General features: G+C 29.1%; 2 protein-coding genes across 4 annotated transcripts; one reads left to right on the forward strand and one right to left on the reverse strand.

The window, feature by feature from the left end:
- Window positions 1-1,515: 1,515 nt before the first annotated feature.
- Window positions 1,516-10,284, forward strand: LOC113857583 (high mobility group B protein 14). Of its 2 annotated transcripts, none has more exons than XM_027489630.1 (7): window positions 1,516-1,543; window positions 1,624-1,721; window positions 2,289-2,444; window positions 3,224-3,281; window positions 3,568-3,612; window positions 5,139-5,219; window positions 5,309-5,527. In XM_027489630.1, the coding sequence occupies exons 2-7, from the start codon at window positions 1,660-1,662 to the stop codon at window positions 5,357-5,359; spliced, it is 453 nt and encodes a 150-aa protein (XP_027345431.1). In that variant the 5' UTR covers window positions 1,516-1,543; window positions 1,624-1,659; the 3' UTR covers window positions 5,360-5,527. The 2 variants fall into 2 exon arrangements, with proteins under 2 accessions (XP_027345431.1, XP_027345430.1); XM_027489629.1 differs by adding an exon at window positions 9,742-10,284 and having other exon boundaries at window positions 1,541-1,721; window positions 5,309-5,365.
- LOC113857582 (uncharacterized protein ycf23-like) lies at window positions 5,923-10,159 on the reverse strand. 2 transcript variants are annotated; one of them, XM_027489627.1, is made up of 9 exons: window positions 9,901-10,159; window positions 9,377-9,442; window positions 8,863-8,937; window positions 7,909-7,971; window positions 7,701-7,760; window positions 7,046-7,135; window positions 6,843-6,950; window positions 6,390-6,512; window positions 5,923-6,265 (listed from the first exon to the last, which is right to left on the reverse strand). In XM_027489627.1, the coding sequence occupies exons 1-9, from the start codon at window positions 10,102-10,104 to the stop codon at window positions 6,095-6,097; spliced, it is 960 nt and encodes a 319-aa protein (XP_027345428.1). In that variant the 5' UTR covers window positions 10,105-10,159; the 3' UTR covers window positions 5,923-6,094. The 2 variants fall into 2 exon arrangements, with proteins under 2 accessions (XP_027345428.1, XP_027345429.1); XM_027489628.1 differs by having other exon boundaries at window positions 6,843-6,944; window positions 9,901-10,135.
- Window positions 10,285-17,374: the final 7,090 nt, after the last annotated feature.

A 17,374-nucleotide genomic window follows, 5' to 3' on the forward strand; every position in this document is an offset into this window, starting at 1 on the left:
TTTTTAAAAAAATAAAGTTAATTTTAAAATAAATTTTTTTAAAATTTTATAAATTTTAAATTAATAAACTAATTTTATAATACTTTAAATAAAATTATGTGATTTTAAGTTTTTTTTTACGTATTGTAAAAATGAGTATCAAGACTTATCAAGTTAAAATAATTTTTAAAATAAATATTTTTTAAAAATATTAATATTTTTTTCTTTTAAAATAAAAATAGCATAAATTTTTGTTTAAAGACTGAATAAACATTTTTAAAGTTATAATAAATTTATACCATTAATTTAAAGTAATTATTATTTAAATTTTGATTTAGAAATTTCAAAAGAAAGTGAACAAAATTGTTTAAAAAACTAAAGAAAGGAGGTGAAGGATAATTAAACTTCTCTTTATTTATCTGGATATTTATTATTGAGAAAAAACAGTAAATTACTATTTTTTTCATATTTTTTATTCATGTATTTTTTACTTGAACTTCTCTTTTATATATATATATATATATATATATATTTTTTTTTTTTTTATTTTTTTTTTTTTTTTATTCATGTATTTTTTACTTGAACTTCTCTTTTATATATATATATTTCTTAATGTATGTAAATCATTAAGTTAAAATAATGTCAAAAAAGGGGGGAGCCGTTAGGTGAAATTATGTTAAAACTAAAGGAAGGTGAACGTAATATATGTATTTAAAATAAATTTTTTATTAAAAATTATGTTAGACTACACTAAATACTTTACTAACATTTTTAGATAAAAATTTTTAATTTAAACTTGTTAATTAGCATTTGAATGTGCTTTTAAAACAGACTATGTAAAGCAGCTTCGTTTAGCTTGGATGAGGCCACACGGCGATCTTGCCTGGGAGATATGGAACAACAGCTTTGCCAATAGAGTCTATTTTTATTTTTTATTTTTTATTTTTATAAGAAAAATGTTTAAAGACCTTTTCAATCATCATATTTAAAAATAAATCTTTAAAAAGTTATAAATTAGTTTATTGATAAATAAATATTTTTATATAATCTTTATTGTCACTCAATATTAATACCATGAGTTAGTCTTTGATGTGTGTTAAACTTCAACACCATTCAAACAGTCTTCAATTTAGGGAACACTAAATTGCTTAGCGTGTGTCTAAAAACTCCTCAAAAAATTTATAAAGAATAAATTTAATATAAAAATTCCAAAAGTAAACACCAATTCATGTACATTTTAATGTAAAATCAAATGCACTGTTAATCTTTGCCTTTCAATTTTTGATATCTCTTAAAATAATATACCATTATAACTTTATAAGTAATAGTAAAAGAGACGAGGATAAAATAAAATTTTGAAACCAAATTATTTTTTACATTCTATAAATTATAAATTTGACTTTAAATCTCCTCACTTATAAATAAAATAAAATGAAAATTGAATTCCCTCGTATTCTTTTTCCGTTCCAATTGTTTGCACCAAAGTAGGTTAAAAAAATCTCTCTTTTAGTCTTTTTCATTCTCTCTATTTACGACCAACTAAACAACATTGTTAGGGTTTAGGGTAACTCATTTTGATTTTAATTTAATTTTATAAATGTGAAATTGCTGGTCCAACTGGATTCTGACGCCATTGTTTAGCAGATTTTGCAGAAGCTTGAGTTTGAGCGCCAAAGAAACATGGCGAAAAGAGCACAAAGGCCTCACTCTGCTTCTTCGGACTCTACTTCTGCCTCTTCCGGGTACCCATCTCTCTCTCTCTCTCTCTCTCTCTCTCTCTCTCTCATTCTCATCACACTATCCATTCCTCTCACTGTTTCACACTTGAATTCGCTTTGTCTGCGCTCCCCAATGGAATCCACCACAAGGAATGGTCAAATAACATAATGAAGTTTTTTTTCTTTTCAATGTTTCTGTCTATGTGATCTGTCTCATTTGGGTCAAAGTGTTTGTCATTTGCAAGATTATGTATTGTTTCAAATGCTGAGAAACTGAAAGTGGTTGCCTGAGAATGTTCTTTATTTCTTTGGAAAGAACTTCGCATCACTTTAAAGACTGAAATTCATCATTTAATTGTACAAAGTGAGTGGAGAAAAGGGTAAATAGAAGATAAAAGTTGGTTTGTAATTCTGTTGTTGATTTGCATGTGATGGCTTCAGAATTAGACCAGGTACTGAATTGTGAATACAAGCATTGTGTAGTGGTGTTGTTATTCTTCTGAAGGGTGGGGGAAAGAGATCGATGATTACGTTTAAATATATTATGAAATAGTTCCATAACTAAATACTATGTTGCAACGGATTTTTCAGCAAACTAGTGTTGAGGATTAAGTCAAACGAGGGAATCAAGAGATCAGTTCAGCAGACTAATTCAAGAAAGAAACCGAAAACAAAGCAAAAGAAGAACAAACAAAAGATTGATGCTAAGAGACCAAAGAAACCTCCCACTGCTTTCTTCTACTTCTTGTACAGCTACTCTTGTTTCCCCCTTTTTCCTTATTTATGCTGGTTACTTGTAATCTTTTATGAGGTGTGAACTATTCTTTGAATTTCCCATTTATTAGAATTGCTTATGGAATTTAATAAGAATTCAGCTCCATTTTAGTTTCATGTATGTATTTTCTACATGTTTGGCCTTTGCATAGCTTTGTTTGTGTATGTTCAATTTATGAAATATAAAGCTCTCTTGAAAAGTAGCAAAATATTAGTGGTTCATTGTTAGGTTTAATAACCTAAAGTTGATATTATTTGCTTACTTTCTTTTCTTTTTTACATCTTGCTGATCCCTGCATTTACCTTTGGAGGTAATGTCATCAACAAATTTGACGGGATTCATTCTATTTCATGCATTTTCATTTTCAATATATGCAACATTGGAAAGTAAGATATGTTTTGCTATAGAGGAATAATTCTCAGGAAGTCATCATTTGTTGAAGTTTGCATGTATTCAATTTTTTTTTAATGCATCACCTCTTCATTTTCAAGAGTCAAAAACAAAATGACCATTCATCTTTAAACATGATTATCGTGATTCATGACATTTAAACATGTTTTTACTGTGGTGGTTTTTGTCCTTACTTCTCGCTTGTTTTGTTGTTCTATGTTCAATATATTGCTATTTGCTTTATGTATAGCACTGAACCTAGCATAGTGACCTTATTTAACTGCCAAATGTTTCTTTCTTATATGGAAAGCCTTATCTTCAAAATTACTGTGTTTACTGGAAGTTCTTTTTCATTCTTAAGGGAGGATTTTCGTAAAGAATTTCAAGAGCAGAATCCAGATGTAAAGTCAATGCGTGATGTATGTACAGAATCCAGTCTATCAATATTTATTCTAGTTTAGTTTATTATTGTAATTTCTCTGGAAGCAAGATTGTTGCACAATTGATTGTTTACAAATTTGAAGTTTCTAAAAATCCAATAAAACATAAAAGCCAAGCATCAATTGTTAAAAATTTCCCATTGTTTTAAGAGTTAGTGAGAAATTTTTATACCTTTTTTTCCTGAAAATAGTAGCTCTATTATTTTTATTATTTTTGCAAGTAATGTAATTCTTTTTTGTTATTCTCTGTTCCTTGTTCATTCAGATTGGCAAGGCATGTGGAGAGAAGTGGAAAACAATGACTTATGAGGTTAGTTTTCTTCTGTAGCCTCTTTTCTTATCAACTTGAATTGCATTACTATGATTGTGACATTTAATGGCTGAAAATCAAGTAAACAAACTCTGTGAAGAAGAACAACTATTTTGTTATATTTGAAGCAGTTGGAATTCATTATGACTACTTTTGCTTTTTTAGCTTGTGATATACTAATTGGAACTGGTATATTTGCTGATAAGAACAGAGGCTAGCTCCTTATGAGAACAAAAAATGCAGAAAATAAAAATAACTCTAGAGTTCTGTATATGCACTTATCCTCTAGCCCAACCCCATTTCCTTTTTCCTCCCAATTCATTCCTCCCCAGCACTACATATATTTCCCATTTTTATTTTCGTTTGTCCCCAACTGAATTCCCACTCCCTGTAAAGTTTCTTGATTGAGGGAGGGAGAGTGTATTTTTTTGACTTTGGTGCTGCATTGGTGTTGGTGACATTGGAAATGGTATCTTTGTAGGCTTGTAATACAGCTCCGTATTAACTGCACAAAAGGTTGAGTAAGTTCTTAGTGAGACCTGATTGCACACAGTTTGTGTGTCTTTGTGATCATTCTGTTATTCCTGCTAAACTGCCACGCATTGTGGGGGTGGGGTCAGACTTGCAGTTGAGGCATACAGAGTTGGTGTAACTGTTGAGATGAAACTTCTGTGATAGGAACTTGGATATGCAATAGATTTAAACAAAATACAAATCGGAACTGATAATATAAGCTTTAAACAGATATTGCAGAAAGGATATTCTTAAAAAAGAAAATATATCAGAGATGACTCCTCTGCCCTAGTTGCTGGCATCAGCAACAACCCCAACTTTCCCCCAAAACAATGCACACCCCTCGTAAACATCCCATCATCCTCATCATATTCATTCTCTCCCTTGTATGATTTATGACACCTTCATCTCCAATCTCTTCATGACAGCTGTCCACGCCGTTTGATCCCTCCATTTCCTCTTTTAACAGAATTTGTATTCTCAATTATATCCCTCTTTTTTCTATTGTACACCTTGATTTGAGGCCCAGTTGTTATGGACCTATCATTCTGCTTGTGTTAACTGTTCAGTTACACAATAGTCAGTGAGTGCAAATGACAGAGTGGCGCTCAAGTTTGTGCATATTAGTTTTCTTCTTTCATTCTTTATTTTGTGGTCTGAATTGAATTTTGAATGTTATATAGGGAAAACTTGAACTTGAGAGACACAGCCCCTTTTTCTAGTCACTGGATTGTCTTTCAGGTCTTGGTCAAATAGCCTGTACATCAAGGCCTTTTAAGAAATTCTAATGATATATATATATATATATATAACGATTCATTATTAATTATGTAGGTGACATTGCTCATTTGCTGAATGCCTGAATCAAATGCAGGTTGTGAAGTTTGAAGTTTGTAACCTGTTTAATTGGAAAAATGGAGCATTAAGTTTTCATATAGTTTGTTCATTTAGGTCTAAGGAAAGAAAAATTCATTTGGGCTGGGATATATGTCAATAACACTAGTATCTGGCAGGAGAAGGTTCAATACTATGATATAGCAACAGAAAAACGTGCAGAATTTGATAGAGCTATGGCCAAATACAACAAGAAAATGGTAAGCAATCTGTCCTATTCATAGCTAGTGAGTTTGACTCGTATTTGCCCAGTTATGCAATATACAATTTATTTTCTACTGCTCTGCAGGAAAGCGGTGAATTTGAAGACACTGATGAGGAATCAGAGTTTGATGAGTGAAGCCACGTAATTATTTTCTTACTACGAAGCTTGGATCTGTATTAATTGAAGTTACTGGGACTAACAGTTGTATATTCAATTGTGTCAGCTCTGGTTTGTCCTTGTTGATAATTATCATTTCTTTGTTAATTGTAAAATTCCTTAGATGTATTTAGTTGTTTAAAATTGCAAATTTGGGCATATATGTTTGCTGAGTAAAATGCAAGTAGAGAGAAAACATAACTCTTGCACTTTGTTGATACATTTATATGCAACAATATTTCCTTGTGTTACCAAACACACTCAAAAGACTGCAATGTAGAATCAAATTTTATTATAAACTCAATTTCCAATATCAACATATAATATAGACCTACAATGTTTTATTAATAAATTAATCTTTATTATGCAAAGACTCTTCGTGAGAGAGGCCTAACAATTTTTTATCTCTTTTAGTACGTTAACATTTGTTTTTTACATTGAACAAAAGCATTCAAGATGCACGACTTTGGCAAAAGAATAACAGACAATACTGAATTCCACTCAACTGACATACCTCATCCATTAGAGAAGCAAAATTCCAAACCAAATAGCTCATTATTGCTATTAACTCTTTAACATTGCGGGATTAACATCCAGCAGTACAAAAATTTGGATTAGAACAAGTCCAAAACAGAAAGAACAAAGAAATATGGAGCCTACAGTTCATATTATTCAGGAAGGATCCAAATTTTCTTTGCATGCTTTATTCACTACCTAGTAGTAGCTAGTGGCTCTACCACCTTCAGCTTTTTCTTGCTGTCTTTGAGCTTCCACTTCATGCGGAGTGCATATCTGAAATGATGTCTGCAATGAACTTGCAATGCTTCTGACCTCAGCAATCATGGCAACCACATCATTAAGTTTATTAACAGCAGATCCCACACCCTGTGATTACAAAACACAGATCAACAACTTGCCACCACAAAGTTAGGATATTATTAGATGGGTATAGTAAGGTTTATCAGTTTGTAAGAATCATATTGGGAAGCAATTCAATAAAAATTCATACCACACCAGCGGCTCCAGCTGTTATAGCCATAGGTGCTGTGACAGCACTGAGCCCAGATGAGCACATGACAGGGATCTTAACAGCTCGTGAGATAGAATATGCTGCTGCTAAAGTTGGTGTTGCCTACAATCACAAGTGATAAGATTAGAAATTTGATAATTAAACAAAGGGTTTGTCACAATCCACCATCATTTAGCAATGCAACAAATATTACTCTTTTTGTTGATATCCAACAGCAGGGATCAAGATCTATTGCATGTAAACGAAGATTAATTTTTATGTTATTTAAGGGCTGAAATTTTAGTTTCAGTATGAACTTTTGGGGAAGAAAGAATTAATGAGCTATTATGAATGCGAGTTTTTAATCATTATCAGCTGAGCTTTACATTCTCAAATGAAGATGTAGACAATAAGGAAAGGACACAAGTAAATCAACCATATTTTGCTGATTACCTTCTCAATCAAACCCATGACACCAGATTTTGTAGGATTAGAACATTTTCCTCCCTCAGTTTGAATAATATCTACACCTTCTTGTTCCAGCAACTCTGCAAGCTTGACCTGTTAATTTTTAGATTATTTATTAATATGCACAAGTAAATATTGATAGTATCAACATAGTCATGCACTCTGATTGTAAAAATGGTGTTGGTAACCTGATCAGGGAGACTTAGTGTGTGAGGAACAGTGACAGACAAGGCTACAGATGGAAGTATCCTCCTTGTCTCCTTGGTTAGAGCTAAAATCTGCAAAGGAGGATAGATCATAAAGGGAAAAAAGATTCAACTGCAAGCTTCCATTTATGCTTGACATTAAAATTAGGAATAAAATGTTAATTAACTCTACTTCAGAGTTAGCAAGAAAAATTCAGAAATAACTATTTCTTAGATAGAGAGAGAACATGAAAAGACCAGACATAGTACACACAAAATATCTCATTACCTTGCTTACAAAAAGAATTAGTTCCCTAGATATTATAACATTATAATTGCCTTGTTCTATTCTCTTACAGTTGTCCGCTGATTACCTTATGGTACTATATCTATATTCAGTACTGATCAGAAAATATTATATTATATCTTCATTATATAGATAAAAAAAAAGTCCTATTTTCGAATGCATTGCAATTGTCATTAGCATCTGATCCTCACAACCCCGTCATTGCTTCTCTACCTTCTCCCTGAAGCACTGACACTCGTACACTGACAGGAGCATACATATTATATGTATACCAAAATCACAAATCCATTTTTTACTTTGATGACAAATGTCACGAATTCAAGATTTAATAATGTGAAATGCACTCTTTACCTTCTCAGGAGTAAAAACCATTCCCTTCTCATAGAATGAATCATAGTTTCCAATCTCAACCTGTCAATGCTGAATCATGTTCAGTAAAAATCTCACACGGTCCATTATAATATCTAATATGGTCATGCTAACATTCATAACGTATGAGAAAACTACTGTATCAAGTTGGAACTAGTATTAAAAGTGGAACTAGGCAAGAAGGTCGAACCATTAGTGCTCCTGCTTCAACTGCAGCTGGAAATGTTGCAGGATCAACAGAAGAAACACAGACCTGCAAGAAGGATGAATCCTAATGGTTAAAGGAGGAACTTCAGAAAATATTTAAATTTTCTCTGCTAGAAGAATGAGAATGAGGTCTCTAATTGTGTACACAAAGTCTACTCTATAATTTCTCCTTTGAAGTTTAGCAAATCTAAAGACCCACGTAATGCATTTTGACATAAAAAGGTGAAAACACTTGAAAAAAGAAAGAAAACTATTGCACCATTTGAAAACCCCTTACCTTTGGGTTGAAGGGCTGTGAAGATGAGGAAACATAACATTGAAAAAGAAATGCAGAAGCAGAAAGCAGGTATTTTCATGTTGCCTACGTCACTAGTAGTTAAAAGCTTACTGTTCTATTAAATTTGGCTGTATAGCATTTTCAAAAGATCATCTGAACAATAATGAGATCTATTTTGGATTCCATTTTCTAATATATAAATAGAATTAACCAACCACAGACACACATGTTGCAAAAGATGATTAGCTGAATAGGGATATCCTTCACTTTGGATTTTATTTTTATAAGAGTCGTTGTAGTTAAGTCTCCTGCAAATGAATACTCAACTTTTGGGTCTCTGACTCGCTTTTCATTTTCTCTGATAAAGGTAAGAGGTTAGATTTAGAACATAGAGACCCACAATCTAGGGGATTTACAAAAGAATTACCCAAAAAATTTTGATCGTAAATGTCTAGCTAGTTTGTCAATGATTCTTCAACATTTAAATACATACAAAATTAGAATTAACAACCACGTTCAAAATCAACTTTGTAAATGATTAAGATATCACATGATTGTCATACATTTTATGCTGAGGTGACTTTGAAATACCCTGTGCCCTTGTCCAGAAACCATATAATCAAAGTGGCTAAGACATCCATTCAAAAAGTAAGAATATACCGGACAAGAAGTTAAGCTGATAGCTAGCTTCACCAACTCAGGGTCACATGCTATATCCACGTGAGTTGCTCCACCCTGTAAGCACACGGCATTACATCACTTATTCATTGCCATTAGCATGTTAGTTTGTATCGTAATATGAAATATTTTATAGAGGAAAGCCTGAGAAGTTACTGTCTATGTTGAAGTCTCATATTGACCACAAATATAGCCAAATAAGAGCTTATAAAGGTCAAAACAATCCTCATCTTATGAGTTAGTTTTTGGGTTGACTTAATCCAAAATTCAAATTTAAGAGTCTACAATTTGGTCAAAGATTTTTATTAAAAAGTCATGCAGATGCAGGAGGAGTCTTAACTCCAGCGAGAAGAATAATTCCTATGCATAGGTCTCTTGTCATCCACATATCAGCTATCAGATACAAAACCAGTGGATGGATTCTAGATCATAACGAACACTACACAACCTACAGAGCTGAAGTAATAGAGAAAATGTAACGAGAGAAGTAAATAACCTTGTCTGCAGCAGTGACAACTGAAGCAATATTTTCTTTATTGAAATTCTCCAAGCCTGAGATAATCTTCAAAAGAAGCCAAGTGTTTGTTAACATGCATAGAATAAATATACAGAAAACTCAGACACAATCAGATTATTTTTTTTTAATTTTTCAACTAAACAAAAAGAAAAGAAGCAATGTAGGCTCAGGCAACTGATCTTGATCCCATCTCATCAAACAATCACCAAAATACATGCCATATTTGACTAAACTCCCCTTGTTACCATGACACGTAGAACATGAAATAAGATCGTATATTTCATTGCAACTAGTTGATTAATGTTAATCTCTTCTTCTTCTTTTTCAAATTTTTAAATTTTCAGATGATCCCTGAGAATTTTACCATCATTATTATACATGCATGCCGAGCACAAAAACACCAAATACACATGGAGAGAAACTGCATTTGGGTGAAGAAAAGCAAGAAAATGAGAACATGCATGGAAGAGGGGAAAACAGGAAATGGGTTTGGCTTGAATTACCTTGAGGGCTCTTCGTTCGTTGAAATCCTTCAAGACAAATTCTTTGGTGGAAGAAAGTAGAGCTCTAGTAGTGAAGCAAGTTCTTCTTTTCAAAGGGAGAAAATATGGCCTTGAAGTTGCAGCTGCACCCAATAGAGGGTTGTGGTTTGGATTTAGAATGGTGTGAGAAGGAGAGGAAAGTGGTGTGCATGTTATGGAAAGCATGTCTACTGTCTACTGTTGAGAGTGAAGAGCAGAAGAGATAAGATGGTGGTCTTGCAGCTTTAAACTGTCATGTTCATCAGATATTTTGTTTTGCCTTAGGCTCACTGCTGAGGTAATTTAATTTGGGTGATGTGTTACGAAATTACCAGTCTCGACAATATTTATATATGACTTTCACTTCCTTCATTCTCTTAATTTTTTATTTTTTTTTAATCATATTATCTATCATATTTTTAAAATATAAAAAGAATAATAAATAATATGATAAAATAAAAATTATAAAAAATAAAAGTACGAATATGAATTTTAATTCTTTTATGTGATTAAACAATATAATATGATTATGTTAAAAAATATATCTATTATTACTCTCATTGTTTATTATCTATTCTTTCAATCAACCACTTTTATAACTATTTTAAAAATATATATATGTTTAACTAAAATTAAAATGAATTGCTTCTTATTTATTTATTATATCTCCTTTTCAACCATTCTTAACATATTGTTTAAGAACTCCTAAAATTAAAATAACTTTTTCCTCACCGAAAAATATTTATGTCTTTGTTGATTCGAGAAGTATTAAAAAATCTAACAACACACTTTTTATTATTAATTAAAATTTATTAAAAACTAAAAATATAAAAAAAATATTATTTAGAAATAAGAAAGAGTAAAACTTATATTATTTTAGTAATTTTCAATAAATTTTAATTAATTATGAAAAATATACTACAAAAAGAATGTGTTAATAAGTGTGAGGTTAGTATTACTTAGAATTATTATCAATTATTTTAAAAACTCAGTAATAATAATAAATTAAGTTAAATGAATCTTTTTAAATAACTTTTAATGGATATTTAAACACTAAATGCTTTTAACTACTTAAAAAATATAATTGTTAAATATTTTTTATATTTTTAATATAAATTTTTATTTTTTTAATTCCTTAACCAAGTCTCTAAATAACCTTATTAATATTTGTTTCGAGTTAAAAAAATTTTATCATAACGAATATAATACAATTTATTTTCTCCTAGATGAGTGTTTTAGTCCATTTTAAAAGTGATAATAAGTTGAAAGTCTAATGTTAAAAAAACAAGAAGTGTACCACTTGAAATCATACTTTAACTTTCACATTGAAAAATTATCTTTACAAATGTTGATATGATCAAGTGAAGTGTATGGTCAAGTTATCAGTAGATAGACTAGCACTTTGAGAGGAATAGTCTCTACTAGTATAGCCTAATAGGCAAAGAAAGAGTTGGACTTAGAGAATTTGTAGGAAGAGTATATTAATGTCAAGTTTAATTATGGTCTTGGGATCATTACACAAATAATATAAGAAAAAATATTTATTATGCAATGCATATACTATTAACTAGTAATATATAATGGAGTATTGACTGTTTTAAAATAGATTAATAAAAAAATACCAGAATGTCACGTCTTTAATAAAGTAAATTACAATAAACATTTTAATTTAAAAATATTAAAAATAATTTCAAAATCTATTTTATATATCTATAAACAAATTTACTGTTAAATTTAGTCACTCCATTCACCAATTATGCTCGAGCCATTGCTCCCAATTAACAAATCAAACCAACATTTCACTAAAACTTGTGTTCACCAATGAAGACATTGAGATGATCAGCGAAGCCATCTCTGCCTACAATTGATCCCTACGAATAGCATCAAAAGGCAGCTGCTAATTGAATATGAAATGCTACAGTCAACAGATGAATACAAGTCTCATGAAAAGCACAAGTTATTGGACTCCATGAAATGATTATAACCCCTCGTCAAGCTATACAATCCGAAAAGGAAGAATGCCAATATTATATAAAGGTGAATTTCATGTTATTTTTATTAAAGATATGGCTCAGAATATTATTCGGAATAGCTTACATGAAACAAACCTAATCACACAATTTTGTTTAGTTCCTTGATCTAGGAGGGAGTAATGATCTTCACCTCTTGTTAGTACAATTGAGAAAGAAACACACTAATGTTTAGTAAAAATTTTGAGAGAGTTTTAGTAAGACAAATAAAAGTACTTAATTCCTCTTATATATAAACATGAATTTTCTTAAATTTTGAAAGTTTTACTGATGCGTGGTTCCTTGGATTTGGGGTGTAGTCGATTCGGCTAATAATGGTGGTTTAACCCTATTTACCATTATCAAATACTAAATAAGCAACTATAGCTTGAAATTCGGATCTTTTAACTAAATAAAAATGTCTCATAAACATTTTATATTTTATAAATAATTTATATTTTTAATATTTTCTAATATAAAATATGAAGTAATTTGTGAAACTCATTTAATGTTTTTTTAAAATTATATTATGAATTTTAAAACTATAGAAAATAATAAAATCACATATATATATATATATATATATATATAAAATTTAAACGTAAAATATTAAAATTAAGTTGTACATAAGACACTGTATTACCTGCTTGTTAAGTTTTGAATTATTAACTAATAGATTTACGTATTACTGTCAGTTTTCATACTAAACCACCAGAGCGAAAAATTTTCTTACGTTCGTATATCATTCCTGTTTCATCCTTTCATCCACACAAGCATCGTAAAGGAACTAGAAACGCGATAAAACACACAGCTTTTGTTGTTTTCAAAGCAGGTTTCAATTATTTTCAAAAGAAATTTATATGGAAAAATATATGAAAAATGTAAAATTTTAAGCAATGCCAAACACTATTCCATATAAATTTATATGTAAAATTTATATGGAATAGTGTTTTTTTTTTTCTTTCTTTTTTGGTGAGTTAGAATTTGAATAGAATTCAGTAAGCGTGTTTGTGTTTTTATGGGGTGGAATCTGAGACAATCATTGTCTGTCTTCTGTTATTGTGATTTACTATCTCTATTTTATTTTGAAGCATTGATTCATATATAGACATAAAAATACAGAAGCTAAAAAGCTCAGTTTGCATTTAATACGGATTTGATTACAAAACTCAATTACATGAAAGAGAATAAGAGAGGCAAAGGGGTGAAACTCAAAGGTGGCAGCCACAGCAAAGGTAGAAAAAGCAAGCAATGAGAATCAGCACAATGGCCTCACACGCAGACACAACCTGGAAAGCCACGTCGTCGAAGAAAGAGACCGGCAAAGAAGAAAGGCTCTTCCACTTGAATGCAGAGGACAGGTACTTCCACTTCCACGTCCACGACTCTTTCTTCAGCCTCTTGAGGAAGCATCTCTTCTTCCCAACCATGTCCGTTTACTCAAATCAAACTTTGGACCCAGAAAAAAATATGTGATTTTGCTTGGTGGGTTTAATTTCCTTTGAGCAACAAAAGAGAGAAACGTGTTGGAGTTATATTGGGGAGAAAAGGAAGGTTCCACACTTTGGCTTTTCGATTACTTTTTCTTGGAACACACTGTTTTTCCAATTTGGATGGTGCTTTGTGAGCGTACAAGTTTGAATATTTTAATAATATTTATGGTGGTTTGAATATTTAAATTAAGAAGTTTGAAATGAAAGAGTGGAACCAAAACTGCTCCGCGTTTTGATGGAGTCACATAGTCTTCTAGTCCAACGTGGGTGCTCTGATGTGGCATCAAACTATTAGCTGCCAGGTGGGTACTCTCTATTCATTTCTTTTTTTAGTTACTTTGATAATTTATTATTCAAATGATTAAATTAAAAATAAATATTATTATTTGAAGAAAAAAATTAATAGTATTGTATAAATAGTTATGTGACCTTTCTACTCTTTCTTTTTTCTTTTATGCATAAGCGGTTTAGAGTCAACTAAACAAGAATAATTAAAATTCATGAATATTTTAATAATGTTATCGTCTATTCAATATTATTTTTTATTTTTCAAAATATTATAATAGTATTTGTTGACGCTTTTAAACTAATGGCATATTTAAATGAGAAAAAAATAAAAAGAACAGAAAAATTAGTAAGAAATAAAATAAAAAAGATATGTTATTTAGAGAAATAAAAAAAAATCACTTATTTAAATGAATAAAAATCTATTAATTTTTTTAATAATAATCATAAACAATAAATTAATTTAAAAAATATATTTTTATTATAACAATTTTCTAATAAAACCAACCTAAAATTACATGGAAGAAAGAGAATCCACGCTACAATTCGAACAAAAGCTGTCTACAGCTGTTTGGTGACCGATTTCTAACTTCCTTATCTTGAAACGAGAATTATAAAATATTATGAAAATATTAGTTATTTATATTTGTTTAAAATTAAATATTTATTTTTTATATTTAAAATGTAATAAATACTTTTATCATTTTTTTTATTTCCTGCTTTATTGGGTAGAAATTGCCCGAGATTAACCTAGTAATAAAATAACCACTTTAAACGTGTATTTGAAATTCTATGGTCCGCACGAGAGTGGTAGTAACCGAAGGCGCTTCCAGAAATGGTTTTTCACAGGAATCACCACAAATCACAACAATAAAGTTAGAAAAGACATGAAGAATCAGCACCTTCTTGACATTTGGTAAGTCCTTAGTCCAACAATGCAAGCTAAAGATGCCCACCAAATCAAGGGCAGAGAATATGTACATATTAAGTGAATTGCGGGAAACTAGTACAATATTTAATGATTAATCAAATCAATCCTCTGTAAAGAAAGTCTACAACTATGCTCAATAGCTTTTAGTTAGTGGGATACATGTATTCATCTTATTATGCAGCTAACATTTCATATCTGGGATCTTCCGAATGCTCAAGTACATGCATTTATACATCATAGTTTTATAGTTTTGTGATTCCATTGTGTGTTTTTGTGTAAATATAAGAACTTTTGTATTAATTGGTGTTTTATAATACCATCTTACAAAGCTTATATGTGTGTGCAGTATGCAAGTAAACGAGTATAAATACTACAATATTCATACTTGTATCCGTATAATTTTATAAGTATTTATTCATACTCATATATTTGGATATGTTATATTTTTCTTTGATTACACATTGAATAGAACTTTGGTATAGTCATTGCTTGGAGTCAAATGCTTTCAAGTTAAGAATACTTCCTCCATAAACATAGCATAACAACTAAACGGACAAATCACGTCAGAGAGAACTATTGCTATCATATGAATATTTATTTATTTATTTATTCATTTTCTCTAAGAGAGAATGCACAATTTTAGTTCTACTGTTGAGTAGGGATATTCTTCCATGCACGTTAACAATAAAATGCGAATATTCTAATTTTATTTTGATACTGTTTATTTAGATACCAGATTTGTCACTGATAACTAATAGAAAACTAATGAATTCAGTAAATCTTAAGAATGATGAAATTGCCTTAAAACGGTAAAAGAAAATTCCCCAAAGGGAAAGTTAAAAAATTATCAGAAAATAGCCAATAGAAAAATATAAATAATAAAAAGACATAAAAAGGTCTATATAATCTTCTCGTCATCTATTTTAAACATTTATTATTTAATTTTAGTTATATTTAATACTTCTAAAAGTTTAAAACAATTATTTGCGTATAAAAGCAATAGTTAGTAATAAGAAAGAAATTTGCCGGACTTTCCAAAATTCATCATAGTCCTTAACACTATTTGCGAGGGTGTTCAAAGTTTTCTCCTAATTTCAAAATCCTAAAAAAGGGTTTGGAAGGAAGATGTATCTTTTTCCTCGTTTAGGGTTGATTTTGTATATCTGGCTGAAGTACAAGTTTTTTAATATATTTTTGTATTATTAAATTGACTTTTGATGAGTATACTTATAACGTGTAATATGGTTTATATTTTGAGTAATAATCAAGGTAAGTTAGTATATTATATGAAAAATTAGTAAAATAATATATTTAAATAAATTTTAAAAGTTATAATATTTATATTTTAATTTTTTAAATATTTTTAGATTAAAGATATCAAAATACTACATATTTAAAATAAATTATTTGAAGATAATTTTTTAAAACATGACTTAATTATAATAATTTTGAATGTGATTTTTTTATTTATTCTTTTAAATATATTACTTTTTATTTTTATTTTTTATATTAATTTGAGTTTTTCTTTGTAGCTTTTTATAACTAGTTTAATAAATTTAGTGACTGTAATTAAAATTAAAGATTAACAAATTTAAAAATAATATATAAGTTAAAATCGAATGAAATCAAATAATTATCTTGAAATAGTAGCATAAAGACTTTGTTTATTCTTTTCTCACGTGAATATAACATGTACTTGATTTCTTTTTTCTAATTATGTAAATTTATTTTTTGAATTCACCAATCTAAATAATTGTATTTTCTTTCTGTGATATTTGTAATTATAATTAATTAAAATTAAAAATATTACATATTTATCAAAATTCTATTTGCAATGAATAATTTGGCTAAATCAAAATAAGAATAATGATTAAAGAGATGTAATTGAATATAAAAAAATGCAAGAATATCGTGGTCTGTAAAATTTGCTTAAGTCACACCATATTCGTTTAAGTTAAATTTATATAATGATGGCTATATAAATTTCATCAATTTTTATTTAAGTCATTATTTTTCGCTTAAGCTCAAGATATAATAATTATTTTTTAACACAATTTACTTAAATTAGGTTAATTTTTTTAAGCTAACATGATTCATTTAAGTAAAAATTATATTCTTAGATTATTTTTAATATTGCTTAAGCGATAGTCTTTGAGCGAGCACTTTTTTTTCATGTAACTTTTGCTTAAGTGAGGTCAAAATAACTTAAGTAAATTATGCATATATTATACTACATAGATGCAACTAATATATAGGGAGGACTTAAAGAAAATCTAAAATGGCATCGAATATCTTATCAATATAAAAAAAAATTATGAATTAAAATTTAAAATTATGAAAAAACATGTAAAAATTTTAATTTTGAACACCATAAACTACATACATAAAGTTTTTAAGTTGAACTTTAAAACTTTAAAATAACATTTAATGTTTGTTAATTCAAATATCGTAAATTATATATGTAAATTTTCTTAAAAATTTAAAATAACATTCAATGTCTATTAATTCAAAAGGTGATTTTGGTTATAAATTAAAATTATATTAATATATGTAAAATTTTTAATTTTTAAAATAACCACTTACATATAGGATACATATAAAATTTACCTATAAAAATCAAAGATTAAAAATTACTATTAATACAATCTTATAAAAATTTAAAATAACAACTTTTAAATGTTGAAAAAATAATTTTACAAATTTTTACAAAAATTAAATCATAAATTTCTAAAAATTAA

Source organism: Abrus precatorius, unplaced genomic scaffold (assembly GCF_003935025.1).
Source record: "Abrus precatorius isolate BTA unplaced genomic scaffold, Abrus_2018 Scaffold2, whole genome shotgun sequence".
NCBI classification, from domain to species: domain Eukaryota; kingdom Viridiplantae; phylum Streptophyta; class Magnoliopsida; order Fabales; family Fabaceae; genus Abrus; species Abrus precatorius.